Here is a 16,629-nt window from a genome sequence, read left to right on the forward strand (position 1 = left end):
AAAATATGTAAACATGTGGATAAGTCAATTAAGAATAAATGCTATATTGGACAAAATGTAAATATGTGGTGAGTTATAATAGTTTAAGTGCAGTGGTAGTAAAAAATGTAGAATTAAAGTGGACCAAGAAATGATATAATGAGGAAACGGTGAGAAAGCACAATGACACTTATAAATTATACTTGCTATTTTACAAAAATCTCCTTCTAGTAAAAATAAGATGCCACAAGATACAGTACACAGAAAATTAAAATAATCAGGGTCAGCAAGATTGCTCACTTGGACAGTGTGCCTGCTTTGCCAGGCCTGTGATCTAGGTGTCAGTGTAACCTCCACCTCAGTGGAAGAAACTTCAATGCTATGATTTCTTTTCCTCTATCCCTTTGTCTTTCTGTCTCTTATTAATATGGAAAGAGTCTGTTCAGAATGACCAAACCCTGGCAACAGCCAAACAACAATAACAAACCTTATTCAATTATTTAATGGAATATTAAGCAAATGTGATTGCTACAAAAACCCTCAGAATCTGAAAACTTAGAAAATCTTAGCTAAATATATAAATTAATATATCTAGCATATTTGAAGACTCTAATGAGGAAGGATGGGACTGGGCCTGGAAGTACTGGGTTCTGCAGTGGGTAATGGTGAAACTGTATCCTTACAATGTCTTGTAAAATATTTCCCCAATAAACATAAAATGATAAAAACTGTACCTGTTAAGATAAATATGTAAAATAAAGAAAATACATGGAACTCTTCATAGTATTTATCTTTATCAGTTTTCAGATAGGGTTTCTTTTAGTTTAGTTTAGTTTTTTTTTTTACAACATTCATTACACATATTACTTTTTAATTACAGAAATAATGTAAAAGTGCAGATATTATAGGAATCTTCAATACTGATCTGGTTAAACATCTGAAACCAGAATGTAAATATTTCACTTTGAATGTGTATTTTCGTCCACAAGAAATAAAGTGTAAAATGAAATTAGAAATGGAACTGGTATTCATTACTGGGGCCAGATCATTAACTATGGAAAAATTAATTAAAATTGCCAGAGCCACAATTTCTTCATGTATACAAACTTGTGAATGATAAAGATGATCTTAAATTTTTTTTCTAGGTTAAGCATTTTATAAACATATCCAGATTTAAATTTCATTCTACTTTCATGTAGTCATTCTTACTTATATAAAAATCTATATAATTTCCTCAGCTCAGAAATTATTAATTCGGCTTAATTTCCCAAATTCCCACACCATGATATCACCAAATATAGTAAGAGACCCCTCTCCCCCTGTGGGGAGGCAGGCTCAGATACACTGAAGCTAACTAAAATTGTTTCAAATAACTCATTTCTGCTCTTACAATAGTAGTGTGTATCTATATATATATATATATATATATGATATGGACATATTTAAAATTTCGTGTAAGTGTCTGCTTGGTTGACTACCTTTCTTTACAGAATGTTTGCTTTGATAAGGGAGAAAAAGAAGGTCTTACTCTTAACTGAAAAGAATTTTGATCATTTAGCTCTTTTAGTAGAGAGCTAGCTCCCTCTGGAAATGTACAATGGAACTGCTGCTCACATGCTTGGAGGTACTCTTCCTCTTTCCAATGACAGCTTTCCTATCATGAAAATTTACAGAGTTTAGTTATGAGCTGGAAGCCAGTCAACCAGACTAAAAAATATCAATAGTTCATTCCGTATCCTTTGTCTATGGATATATTCTTTTATTTAAAAATATCTATTTATTTATTCCCTTTTGTTGTCCTTGTTGTTTTATTGTTATAGTTATTATTGTTGTTGATGTCGTCGTTGTTGGATAGGACAAAGAGAAATGGAGAGAGAAAGGGAAGACAGAGAGGGGGAGAGAAAGACAGACACCTGCAGACCTGCTTCACTGCCTGTGAAACGACTCCCCTGCAGGTGGGGAGACGGGGGCTCGAACCGGGATCCTTATGCCAGTCCTTGTGCTTTGCGCCACCTGCGCCTAACCCCCTGCGCTACAGCCCGACTCTCTGCGGATATATTCTTAAGCACATCAACCTTCAAGGACATAGGAATGACAATTACATGGGCATGGGATTACAGCAATGACCATTGCCGTATCTGGTGAATTGAGTAAACTATGCATGACTTGCCCAGCTGTCAAGGGAAAAAGAAGAATTCTGGAAAAGAGCATCTGTTCTACCCTGCCCTCACTAACAGCCAGCTGTTTTCAGTTATTTTCACCTGCTGGCCAGGTTCTCTCAAGATGAACTCTCACTCTGGGGTGAAACAAATAAACAGTCTAGAGTAAGCAAACAAGCTGCTTTAGGTTTTTTTTTTTTTTTTTTTTTTTTTTTCCCCTGCCAGGGCCATGAACTCCTTCTACCCATCTTGAACTGGACTTAATTTTCTATGACTCTCCAGGTTGTTGGCAATTTCTGTGAACTTTGGAATACCTCTCTCACTCTGCCTTTGATAACAATGTCCTCTTGGTTTCTGCTTAGCAAATTTCTGGTTCAGTCCAGTTATCTTAATTAAGTTTTAAAAATGGTGTGAAGCTAATTTCCTTCCTTCCTTCCTTCCTTCCTTCCTTCCTTCCTTCCTTCCTTCCTTCCTTCCTTCCTTCCTTCCTTTCCTTCCTTCCTTCCCCTTTCCCTCCCTCTGTCCCTTCTTTCCCAGCACTACAAATCCGCAACTCATGGTGGTTTCTCTTATTCATTCTATTTTCTTTAATAGGATGGACATAAATTGAGATGCTGAGGGAGGTAGAAAGGAAGAGAGAAAGAGACAGATATCTGACCCTGTTTCACCGTTTATAAAGCTTCCCCCTGCAGGTGGGAAAGAGGGAACTTAAACCAGGGTCCTTGAGCATGATGACATGTGTGCTCAACCTGATGTGCAACTGCCCAGCTCCCTAACCATTGTTTTAAAGAATTATTTCCTACCCCAAATTGAACCTCTGATAACAGTCTAGTGAGAATATTACTGTATATTTTGACTTTTTAAATACATTCATAGATGCATGTCCTTTCCTGCCTGTTACTAGGTTGTGGTAATCAGCGATAAGACTTCCAACTGGCACATGTTTAGTCTTTGTAAAAGTATTCCTTCAAAATATCAACCTGAGCATTAAATTAAGGTTAACTTTCAAACATGAAGACTTCAACTTGACAACTGTACTATATTCTTAACTCTCCCTGAAGAACTCCAGCTTTAGGAATGTGTTCCAATGCCTACAACACAGAAAAAAAAATTACTTAATAAAGATCAACAAGACCATAGGATAAGAAGGGTACAATTCCACACAATTCCCACCACCAGAGTTCTCCATCCCATCCCCTCCTTTGGAAGCTTTCCTATTCTTTATCCCTCTGGGAGTATGGACCAAGGACCATTATAGGGTCCAGAAGATGGAAGGTCTAGCTTCTGTAATTGCTTCTCCACTGGACAACAACACTGGAATTTTAAACCCCTTAAAAAAACCCATTGCATTTTATTCACTATTATTTTTTAAAGAATAATATAGTTATTTAAACTAAATTCTGCAGATTTCCCAGGTTTAAAATCTAATACCTCAGGCAGAGGGTAGATAGCATAATGGTTATGCAAACAGACTCTCATAATTCCAAAGTCTCATGGGTTTAAAGTCCCAGGTTCAATCCCCTGCACCACCATAAGCCAGAGCTGAATAGTGCTCTGGTTAAAAAAAAACTCAATCTAATATCTATATGTAACTGTATAAACCATTAATGTATGTGTCACTATTTATAAGAAGGAATAACCAGGGTACCTATATAAAAGGGTTGTTATGATAAGTAAATGCACGTGAAATTATTTTAGAATAGTACTTGGTACATAACACAATAATAAGTATTATACTGTTGTTATTAACTATAAATTTTTGTTGAAAGCATAAAACTGCTTCAATTTTTTTCACTAATAAATTATTCTTAGGGGGACCTTTTCAGACATTTAAATGCAAATTTTTGAAATCAAGTTATTAGAAAATGGAGAGAACACATTTCAAAGAATATAAAATGAGAAAGCTTGACCCTAGATGTGGGGGAAAAATAGTATTGTGACAGAGAAAGAAAGATTGTAAAACACCTCTGATTCATTTAAAGTTCATTAATGGTTCTTTTAGTCACTGTGACTAGTAATGGTCAAGTAGTATAGATATTGGAAATGAAGGCTGTTAACAAATCTAAGTGTTCTCAAAGAGATTACAATCTGTGGCAATTTCTAGTAAATTTATAATCAGCCAAATCTAAACCCACACCATCATTTTTATACTAGAATTCAGAAGTGCACAAGCTAGAAAATCTCTCCTGCATCACTTTGCTTGGAAAGAAATGCATTACATTTAGAAGCCAATATTCCTTGTCTTACCCAGAGATTCCATTGCCCACATCAAAATGACTTCACATATTTGAGGCTGTAGGTTGAAATAGCTAAGACTTCATGCTCAAAAGTTTTATTAAATATACATTTTACCACCAACATTTTTCATGTAGTACAAGCTTAAGTCTGTGTCTTACCTGACCAGGAGAAAAAAAAAATCCTAATCTACATAACAAATTCTACCAACCTCCCACTTAATTTGCTTATTTTTTGTTTTATGGCAGATAGTTTTTCCCTAATCATGTTTCCTTTCAGAATATAGAGATTATGCACTACACCTTAAGAAAGCAAATCCCTTTTTCCTAAGAGTCCTATGTTCTTAATATCCAAAGGAACTGAGGCAAAGAAGCAGGACATAATCCAGTCTTCCTTTTCCAGCTGAGCTTTCATTTCATACTTCACTACAGTTTCTCTAATCCCCACTTTCTCTTTAGGCTACAGTGTATGCCAAACACACAGCATGTTTAAAATCCCTGCTGATCCGTTGAGATGCTATACAGTGCATGACAGTTTGGCAAGCATGTGCAGGTCTTTTTTTTTTTCTTAACATCTAAATAAAATGAACTGTGTGCTACCATTACTTTTATTCTGTTTTCGAGACCACTAAATCTTCTGGCTCTCCCAGAAGTGCCCCTACATTAGTCAGGCATCATCCTAATTGGGATCTGACCAAACAGCTGGATTTACAATGAGGCATTAACCATCAGCTAAATTCCTTAGACCCACAAGTGCACATACATTCACACACATCCAGCATCCTGCAGAAACAAGACTTACAAATGAGTGCTTGAAGACTCATTTTTCATTCTGACCTTTGGGGTCAATGATGTCAGAGAAACTATTTCTGAAAAGAGTCCTAGAGTGGGAGTGAACAATCAAGACCAACAATAATGAGTAGTTCCTGAAGGTCACAGCTGTTGAGTAGCTAATTGTGACTTGAAAAGCTGAGTCCCAAGTTATTAATGATCTTGCTGATAAACTTTTTTTTTCCCCACTGCAAGTTATACAAGGTTTTTATTCTAACTTTGAAGATAAAGCAAAGAGCTGCTGTGGCTATAAATGCAAGGCTTTTCCTGTCTGGATGTAGCCAAGCATATCCGACTGCCTCCCTTCCTTGCACACATAGAATAAACTAGTGACCTTCATATAAATTGAGGTATGCTTTCTAAATACAAGATCTCTCCTAAGGGAAGAGATTAGTAGCAATGCCAAATATTTTGTTTTAGCTTGTTTATTACTTAGGGATTAAAAAAAAACAGACTGAATAAAACCAAATAAACATCATTTAAGTAATCAGTGTTTATAAGCAATTAGATAATTTAAATTATTTTGTGCCTAGTCTTCAGAGCCCAATGAATACATTTGCCCTGTATTTCAATTTGGTCTATCCACCTTATTTATTATTTTAGTCTTTTTTAAATTAATGATTTAATATTGATTTATAAAATTATGAGACAACAGAGGTATAATTCTACCACTCCCACCACCAGAGTTCTGTGTCCCTGTCCCTCCACTCGAAACTACAGTAGCTCTCTCAAGGTTACAGATAAACTATTGAATGAAAGTTATTACTATAACTATCTATATTTATATTTATTTGCCCTTTTTCTCTATGATCTTTCCTTCTCTTCATTTCTTTTTTTTTAAAATATTTATTTAATTTATTCCCTTTTGTTGCCCTTGTTGTTTTATTGTTGTTGTTGTTGGATAGGACAGAGAGAAATGGAGAGAGGAGGGGAAGACAGAGAGGAGGAGAGAAAGATAGACACCTGCAGACCTGCTTCACCGCCTGTGAAGCGACTCCCCTGCAGGTGGGGAGCCAGGGTTCAAACCGGGATCCTTATGCCGGTCCTTGTGCTTTGTGCCACCTGCGCTTAACCCGCTGCGCTACAGCCCAACTCCCTCTTCTCTTCATTTCTAAGTCATACCTATACTTTTTGCTACTTTTGAATGTCTTTCCCTCTTTCCTCTTCTCTCTCCAGGTCTTGATGAAGATGGTGTTCAGAGCCCTCTGGTGATCTTTCTTTAATGTTTTCCTCCCATAGGGGTTATGGACCAAAATTCTTTTTTTGGGGTGCAGAAGGAGAAAGTTATGGCTTCTGTGACTCCTTCTCTGCTGGACATAAGACATTGGCAGGTCAATCCATACCCCCAGCTGCTTTCTATCTTTCTCTAGTGGAGTAGGGTTCTGGAGAGGTGAGGCTCCAGGACCCATCTTTTAACATGCACCCCCAATAAAGAAAGAAAAATACAAATTCCATGTGAAAATTCTCTGAAATACAATACAAAATAATATTTTAGAACAGCAATTAAAGTTAGTAATACTGGACTGTATATTAGAAAGTTCTTAAGAAATTACATTTTTAACTCCTCATCAGAGGTAAAAAACATAATTATGACCATGAATGTTAACCAGATATATTATTTTTCTAATTTTTATTATCTTTATTTATTGGATAAAAACAGAGAAATCAAGAGGGAAGGGTAGAGGTAGAGAGGGGAGAGAGAGACAGAGAGGCATCTGCAGCTCTGCTTCACCACTCATGAAGCTTTCCCTCTGGATCCTTGAGCACTGCAATGTGTACCCTCAACCAGGTGTGCCACCACCTGGCCCCAAGATGTATTCTGTCAGCCACTTTATAATACGCATGAATGTCATCATGTTAAGGACCTGAATTTAGTAATACAACAGTTAGACCTCAATAAAACTTACCTTAAAGCCAGTACTTAAAAGAAACCCTCATCTCTTTCTCAATCGAAGCATAAATATACTAACAAATAACTAAATAAATCTATGAAAATTCTTCTTAGATGTTCCAACATATATCTCTGGCACAATTATTACAAAGCAGGACCCAAAAAAGAATAATCACTAGGAGTTAGCACTATGTCTTAATATATGGTTAATTATATTTAATATATTTGTACATGGAGCTTAGTCATTACAACAATATATGTCCTTTTACCGTGATACTATAGAAATGAGGACATGAATAAGTCTAAAATGTAAGTCCTGGGAGCCTGGTGGTGGTGCATCTGGCAGAGCACACATATTACAGTAAGCAAGGACTTTCATTCAAATCCCCATTGCCACCTGTGGGAGAGAAAGCTTAATGAGGGGAAAGCAATGCTGCAGGTGTCTCTCTTTCTCTCCTCCTATTTTCCTGTTTCCGCTGAATTTTTTTCATATATATTTTTTATTCATTAGATTAGTTGAGATAGTGTACAAACAGTAAAGCTGAGATAAAACCTACTTTTCTCTGATCCCAAACTCATGTTATAAGAATAGCTGCATATTATTAAGAAGTAATAGTTTGGGAGTTGGGCGGTAGCGCCGTGGGTTAAGCACACATGGCGCAAAGCACAAGGACCTGCATAAGGATCCTGGGTCAAGCAGCTCCCCACCTGCAGGGGAGTTGCTTCACAATCGGTGAAGCAGATCTGCAGGTGTCTGTCTTTCTCTTTCTCTCCCCCTCTCTGTCTTCCCCTCCTCTCTCCATTTCTCTCTGTCCTATCCAACAATGACATTAATAACTACAACAATGAAAAACAACAAGGGAAAAGAAATAAACATTAATTTTATTTTAAAAGAAGTAATAGTTTGGGTGGAATAATCAATCTCCTTAAGTATGCATATGAAAGAAAAACACATTAGGTTTTTAGGCCAAATTTTTGTGTTTCTGTACTGAACACCTAAAATGAACAATACAGAATCTAAAAACAGAGACATAAATCAATCAGTTAAAGTATGACGCTCTGTGGCCCAGGGGTGGCACATTCAGCAGAGTACACATTAGTATTAGAGTACACATGTACGATGACCTGAGATCAACCAGGTCCCAACCTACAGGGGGAAGGTTCACAAATATGGAGCAGTACTACAGGTATCTCTCCTCCTCTTTCTCTCTATCTACTCCCTAGCCCCTATCTTTTATAAAAACAGAAAGAAAAAGGAAAGAAATGACTACAAGGAGAAGCAGTAGAGTTGTAGAGGCACTGGTCCCCAGTGATAACCCTAATGTGCAAAAGAGAAATACGTATGGCCTACTATGTACAATAATACTCAATGCACCTTTCCATTTTATCTCAATTTGGAGTAAAGACTTCAAAAATATAACAGGAGTTTCATCTATGGATTAGGGATAGGAGTTTCATCTATGCATTAGGGATATACTGCAGATTTCCTTTGCCACCACACATTGTTTGAATTAAAGAAAACTAGAAAAAAAAGAGAAGAATTTCCTAGTACTTAGTAATATATTTTGAGAAATATGACACTGGTAGTGGGAAATCTGCTCCCCTGGAACATAACCGGCAATTATCAGCACATGGCAGATACCCAATTAATCAGTCAATTAATCAAACAACTTACAATGTATTGTTAATTAGAAAAACACACATTTTAGACAAATGTCAAAGTTCAGCATCTCTGTATCATTATTAATACTCTTTTCAAAATAAAAGTTAATGGTGAAAATATAATTTCATAAGTATTTTGAAAAGTTACTTGCTTGCCTCTCAAATAGAAAGCAAAAACAAGGGGCTAGGCAGTGACGTACCAGGCTGAACACACAGGTTACAGTGTGCAAAGACCCAGGCATCTCTTTGTCTCTTTCCCTTTCTACCCCTCTCTCCCTTCTCAATTTCTCTCTGTCTTTATCCAATAGTAAATAGATAAATGTGTTAAAAAAAATGTTCACCATCAACCTTTAAAAAAAAAAGAAAAACAGATGATAATTTATACCAGCAGAAACAAAGACAAGATATGTCGCACTATCCTAGAAATTTTTGAAACTCACTAACACATTTATTTTCTTTTTTTAAGATTTTAAAAATATATATTTATTTATTTATTCCCTTTTGTTGCCCATGTTGTTTTATTGTTGTAGTTATCATTGCTGTCCTTGTTGTTGGGATAGGACAGAGAGAAATGGAGAGAGGAGGGGAAGACAGAGAGGGCGAGAGAAAGATAGCCACCTGCAGACCTGCTTCACCACTTGTGAAGTGACTCCCCTGCAGGTGGGGAGCCGGGGGCTCGAAGTGGGATTTAAGCTGGTCCTTGTGTTTGCGCCACCTACGCTTAAGCCGCTGCACTACCGCCTGACTCCACTCATTTATTTTCAATTGGATGTATTATTCTGACATTTATACCATTTGAAAAAAATAATAAAAATTTTAAAAATGTTTTGAAATCATGTCTAGGGCCCCAAAGATTTTTTTTTATCCTTAACTGCAATATCTTGCCTATTTGCTTATTAGTTTTATTCTCAAGTAAAATAAAATATGACTTTAGTTAGATATTCATGTGAATTCTAAATGGTGCCATGCAGAAGGTGTATTTTTCACATCAGTTAGTAAGAGAACCTTACTGGAAGATACCAATAAATGTGAAATCTGAAATAATATTATACTGTCATACAAGATAGGGAGCTAACACAGCACTTTGAAGGCCATGTTATATTGTTCTTTTTCAGTACCACTTACTTTCAAAAGGCTGAGCTTGTAAAACAGAAGGTTTCCCGTTGCTGTAGCAACATTAATCTCTGTTCTTCTATTACAAGTTCTTCATCTCCCTCCCTCCCCATGAATTCCTAGACTTCACCTACACACTTCAGAAAGTTATGTAATAGCAAAATTGGAATTAGTTTTTGAACAACTTTAAAAGTAAGAGGTGGAGTAAACATATGAGAACAAATCAAAATGTCAGTTCCCACAGGCAGGGAGGACACTTCAGGAGCAGTGAAGCAGGTCTACAGGTGTCACTCTTCCCTCTCCCTATCTTATCCTCCTTTCTCCATTTCTCTATTCTATCAAAAAAAAAATCAAGGGCAAAAGACAAAAAGCGGGGGGGGGGGGGAAGGCCAATGGGAGCATTGGCTTTATAGTGCCAGCCCCAAGCCCCAGCAATAACTATGGTGGCAAAAAAAAAAAAAAAAAAGCAAATGTGTGAATAACAACACCACCACTCCTTACATTTTTTAGATATTTATTTATTTCCTTTTTGTTGCCCTTGTTGTTTTTCTTGTTGTTGTAGTTATTATTGTTGTTATTGATGTCGTCATTTTCAGATAGGACAGAGAGAAATGGAGAGAGGAGGGGAAGACAGAGGGGGAGAGAAAGACAGACACCTGCAGACCTGCTTCACTGCCTGTGAAGTGACTCCCCTGCAGGTGGGGAGCCGGGGGCTCGAACCGGGATCCTTATGCTAGTCCTTGCACTTTGTGTCACATGTGCTTAACCTGCTGTGGTACCAGCCGACTCCTATTACATTTTTTAAAATAAAAAGTTATTTATTCATCATTTTTAATGAGTGAGAGATGCAGAGATACCAGAGCACTGCTCATCTCTGGCTTATGGTGTTGCTAGGGACTGAACAGGGACTTCACTCAAGCAGTAAAGTCTTTTGCATTTTATACTATCTTCCAGACCATGGTTTTTTTTTTTTTGTCTTAAGATTTATTCATTTATTAGTGAGACAGAGAAGGAAAGAGCATCATTCTGGCACACATTTTGCTAGAGAATGAACTCAAGACCTCATGGTTGAGGGCTCTGCATTCTAGTCTCTGCACTATCCCCAGGCCACACTATCAATACTTACCAACATCCTCTTGTTACTCTTGTCTTTCATATCTGAGTAAGTATATACTCATAAATTAAATCATTCACTATACCCTCAAGCCTTAGTTGTCTCCAGTGTGTTTTCTTCTACCGCAATCATATATCCAATGATCCTCTCTGTTATGTCAATTGTTCTTCATCATCTCTCAAGTCACCCACTCCCTAAATCAAGGTCACTGCCATCATTATCTCAAGCAATATAAAATCTTCTCTGTCTCAGTCATGATGGATTTCGCTCATTCTTCAAATACAGCATCAGGCAATTCTCTAATAAGTCTTACAAGATTAATAGTTTTCTCACTGCCATCAGGAAAGTATTTCAAACTCCTCAAAATGGTACACATGCTATCATAAGATTCCCTCACCAAATCTTTCTCCAGATCATTTCTAAGCTGATGCCTAGAAGTCATCCATTGCACTTTTATGTTGTAACTCTATAGAACTAGTCTATGTACTAATGTTTTCTTCCCTCCATACTAGTCTTTTCAAATGTTTTTATTAGTGATTTAATATTGATTTACAAAATTATGGTAACACACCTTTCCCACCACCAGAGTTGTGTCCTTAGTCCCTCCACTTGAAATTGCAGTAGTTCTCCCAAGGTCACAGATATGGGTTGACTATTATTTCTTTTTATTTATTTATTTTTTATTTTTTTTAATTTTTTAATTTTTTAATATTTATTTATTTATTCCCTTTTGTTGTCTTTGTTGCTTTATTGTTGTAGTTATTATTGATGTCGTCGTTGTTGGACAGGACAGAAAGAAATGGAGAGAGGAGGGGAAGACAGAGAGGGAGAGAGAAAGACAGACACCAGCAGACCTGTTTCACCACCTGTGAAGCGACTCCCCTGCAGGTGGGGAGCCGGGGGCTTGAACCGGGATCCTTACTCCGGTCCTTGCTCTTTGCACCATGTGTGCTTAACCCGCTGTGCTACAGCCTGACTCCCAATTTCTATAACTGTATATTTATAAGTATATTTGCCCTTTTTTTTTTTTTTTCTATGGTCCTGCCTTCTTACTTTCTAAGTCACTCCTATACTTGTTACTACTTTTGAATGACCTACCTTTTTTATTCTTCTCTATCCAGGCCCTAGTGGAATTACAGTTAAGAATCCTCTGGACATCTTTCCATAATGTTTCTCCCCCTCTGAGAGTATGGACCAAAATTCTTTGTGGGGTACAGAAAGTAGAAGTTCTTGCTTTTCTGCTGGGCATGGATTTTGACAGGTCAATCCATACCTCCAGCCCATAAACGTCTTTCATTCCTCCTTCTCCTCTCCCTCCCATCTCCTCTTCTTTTTCTCCTTCTTCTTCTTCTCACCATTATTATTATTGTTTTCTCCATCTCTCCCCCCCCTCCTTTACTACTACTTCTTGATCAGATCTTAGATGATACTTGATCTTAAGGAGTGACTCCATCTACTCAGCCATTAGGGATAATGGAAATTATCAGGAATCTCCCTAGTTTTGCCCTTTTGCTACCCAATTGCAGGGATAAAAATAATTAGATTAGAGATACTGACCTAACTCAATAGAACTTGAATTCATTTTATTGGAAAATTGAACTAAAAGACAAGAAGACAAATGCCAGCTGGTAAGTGTAGTTGTAGTTGAAAGGAAGAACATGCAATTTGAGCTCACAGTCATTTAACAATCTTAATTAGCATAGAAGGCTGATGGAAAAACAGAGAAGAACCAAAGAACTACACTCACAGGGAAAGAAAACAATCTCCTGGTATTATTTATTGATATTCCTTGCTCAGTCTTCAAAAGTCCTTCGAATGATGTATTGTTAAAACACTGGACTGTTCAGGCTCAAGGGAGTGGTATTCTACAGTAAATATCTGCCATTCTCTTAAATACACAATAGATTTACCCAGAGATCAGTGGGTGCACTATCTTTATCTTTCTGCCAGAACATTATCCAGCACCCATTCAGTGTTGTTGCTAAAAATAAGTGATACAAAAAAGAAAAAAAAATGTGCAAGGATGAGTAGAGAAAGGGCTTTCTAGTAGTACAAGCCACACTGCTTTTAAAGTGTGACTTTTTAACTTACCTCTCTTTCTTTCTTTTTGAAAAATTTACCAGAGCATTGCTCAGCTATAACTTACTGGGAGTTGAACCTGTGACCTTCAGTGCCACAAGCATGAAAATCTCTTTGCGTAACCATTATGCTGTCTCCCAAGTCCTAGGGTGACTTTAAAAAAATTATTTAAAAATATAAATTCAGTTTGTTCATTGATTATTGTCATCATGAAAACATTTCCATCCATAAACGTAAAAATTCATGAATAGGAACAATAAAAAAATATGCTAGATCATTGTATGATTATTCAAAAGAAGTAACAACTAACAAACCACTTGTGAAAGATTTTTGGAATTTAAAAAAAGCTTTAAATTGAACATAGGCTAGAACTTCTATATAATCCACATAACTGAAAAACTATCTACATTCCAAGATAACACTTGTATGAACCCTGCATATTATATGTGTGGCTTCTAAGAGAGTTATTTGTAGATAATCTCAATGAACTTATTATGTGCCTGCATGAAAACCATGATTAAAGGAAGGAAAATGCTGGTAAAAACACATTAAGATTTCTTTTGCTTCAAAGAAAAGTCTTGCTATCCAGTCAAAAGCATCTTGACTGTTAAACAGTCAATGCTCAGACTGTTTTCTACCTTAACATTCTGAAAAAAATAAGTATGCCTTCTGAGAATATTGTTTCAATTCTTTTCACTTTGTTGCTCAATGATGAAATTTTAATTTCTATGAATCCAGAAAACTCCTTTCAAGAACTGCTTTTTGCAATCCAAAGTTATAAAGAAAGCCAAGATTTAATTTCAGAGCAACAAAATTTTGTTAGGACTTATGGGGGTTTCACTACTTGTAATGCTTTCCCCCCCACAGGTGGGGGACCAGGGGCTTGAACTTGGGTCCTTATGCATTATAACATGTGCACTCACCAGGTGTGCCACCACCCAGCCCTATTCTTGAATTCTATGTTATAAGAAATTATAGGAATAGAAAAGTGAGTATGTAATGAAACAAGAAATGGTAGGTAGGTATCTATCAGACAATTATTTCTTGATCTTTCCCTGTACTGTGACACAGGAGGAATATTATCAAAATACCTATCAATGCATGTTTTGTTTTATTCTATTTTTTCTGAGGTAATCTTAGATGGATAAATATGAGCATGCTGAGTTTAAGTAGAAAAAAATAGACGGGCTAAATATTACGTACAAATAAAATTAAATGTAAACTATTGCTGGGAAGAATTCTATGCAGTTATATAATACTCTTGACTGAAGCTTCAACTGCTGGATAACAATGTCCTTTCCAACTGCAGAGATAATACTGTAAACACTTTGCAGCATTTTCATGGAAAGATTAGGTTGAGTCTGTAAAATTCTTTTCTATTAGCTTCTATGTGTATTTTTTTATCCTATTTATTTGTTTACTGGATAGAGAGAGGGAAGGGGGTGATGGAGAGGGAGAGAGACAGAGAAGACAACTGCAGTACTGCTTCACCACTCATGAAGCTTTCCCTCTGCAGGTGGGGACCAAGGGCTTAGCATCTATGTTTTAAGTGACATACACTATCTTTAACTAACATGTTTTCATCATCTCTTCAAAATCAGTACTTTTCATTGGTGATATTTTTTTTCAAACATGCTGATTATTAGAAACATTAATTCTTATCTTTCACAACCATTCTATTTTACAACAGCTGTGGTAGGCACGGAAAGTAATTTCAAATTTTCTATGACCATGCAAACATATTTCAACCTCAATAAGCAACTGAAAGTCAAACATTTTGAAATGATCAAGTTCTATGTAGAACAGACATGCACTATTATTTTATTGACTAGGATACCACGAAGCACAAACACCAGTTACACTAAGAAGATGCAGAAGAACAAATCTATCAGAAGGCACTGATGCTGAGCCTCCCAGAGGTCCCTTCCCAACCCCCCTCAACCCCTGTTCCCCACCGCTGTCCGCACCTTGTGCTGCAATCTGTGATCCTTGGGCACCAGGTCCACGACCTCCTCTGGTGGCTCCACGAGGCACTTGACCACGATGAGCAGTGGCACGTTCTGCAGTTGGCTGCTGAAGGAGATGTCTGGGTGGTAGAGGGCCTCCTGGGCTGCGCTCAGCATGTCGCAGTGTAGCAGAGAGGGCTGGATGTCGTTCATTGTGCTTGCCACCTGCGGGGACCGCAGGGCGCACCATCAGACTCACTCAGCAGTGGCTGGCCTCAGAGGAGCCTTTCTAGAAACTATTCTCAAGGTTGTTCTGTGCTTCAAGCACAGATTCCAGACTCTAGCTGTCCCAGGACCCACACAGACCCCTCTAGACCTAAGAAGACCCTCTTTCCTTTTCCTAGAGTGATACTGTTTACATAGCTCTACCCTAATTAAACACTATCTTGTTTAAACTCAACTTTATCCATAAGGGTGATTAGAAAACTAGAAACAGTATGGAAGCTACCTGAAAAACTATAAATATTATTTTCTCACAAAAATCACACCTTTTGATGGAAGTTGTGGGAATTAATATCTATATAAATGTTACACTAATGGTTATTGAATTACATTTTACACAAAAAGTATGATAATGTTATGTAAAAATAGTATCAAAGATGTTCTATTTATCAGTTTTCTTTTGTTTGGAGTATGGTTACATTCTTATGGATTGTTTTATAATTGTTTATATGTCTCATGGTAACATGTGCACTTAACTGAATGTGCTACTGTTTTCTAATTATTTATATGTTTCAAATCACCTAACATCACTTGAGAATTATTGTATTGAGATTTGTGGTAAACATCAGCATGAAAAAGAAATACATATATTTTCACCATTTACATACAAAGTGATGTTACTGACAAATGGTACATATTACATAAATGAATAAATATGAAAGACCAAGACAATAATGGAAAAATAAAATTGCACATGTGTGATATTCTAAAATAATTCACAAAACAATCATATATCATACACTATGAAAACAAAGCTATTTAAGCACAGGACTTTTTCCTGGTAAATTGGTACAAAAAATGGACATTTGTCTATACTAATTGCAACTGTGCAATAAATAGAAATGATTGCAAAAGTGTGTTAACTAAGAGAAATAAAAAACTTTACAAGGAAACACATTTTCTTTTACACAATTACTTTAACATACTATAACATGCATTTTTAAGAACACATTTAATAATATCCTATTAAGTACTCAGTAGATAAACTAAGAAACTCAATAATGCAGATTGATTTTATGATCTTTTCTATAACATTGGAAGCTTATACAATGGCACTCTAATTTCTTGTATGTAAAATAATTCCAAACGAAGAATGAAAATCATGTTGCCTCCTAAATTACATAATGTAAAACAGTCCTTATGATAAGTAAAAAATGGTATTAAGAAAGTAGGCACTCAACAAATTATTTGGCTTCGTATGTTAACTCTCTTTTCAATCACCAGGTTCCAGATGCCACCAGGATGCTGGCCAGGCTTCCCTGGATTGAAGACCCCACCAATGTGTCCTGGAGCTCAGCTTCCCCAGAGACCCACCCTACTAGGGAAAGAGAGAGGCAGA

General features: G+C 36.7%; 1 protein-coding gene across 20 annotated transcripts in view; it reads right to left on the reverse strand.

Annotated features, from left to right (window-relative positions):
- Window positions 1–16,629, reverse strand: part of ADGRL3 (adhesion G protein-coupled receptor L3) — an 848,379-nt gene that overhangs the window by 483,419 nt on the left and 348,331 nt on the right. For all 20 annotated transcript variants that reach the window (XM_060188015.1, XM_060188014.1, XM_060188010.1 and 17 more), the window contains exon 4: window positions 15,030–15,233. In XM_060188015.1, the coding sequence (XP_060043998.1) occupies window positions 15,030–15,233 (204 nt within the window). The remainder of the gene's footprint in view (window positions 1–15,029; window positions 15,234–16,629) is intronic.

Source organism: Erinaceus europaeus, chromosome 3 (assembly GCF_950295315.1).
Source record: "Erinaceus europaeus chromosome 3, mEriEur2.1, whole genome shotgun sequence".
In the NCBI taxonomy this organism is placed as follows: domain Eukaryota; kingdom Metazoa; phylum Chordata; class Mammalia; order Eulipotyphla; family Erinaceidae; genus Erinaceus; species Erinaceus europaeus.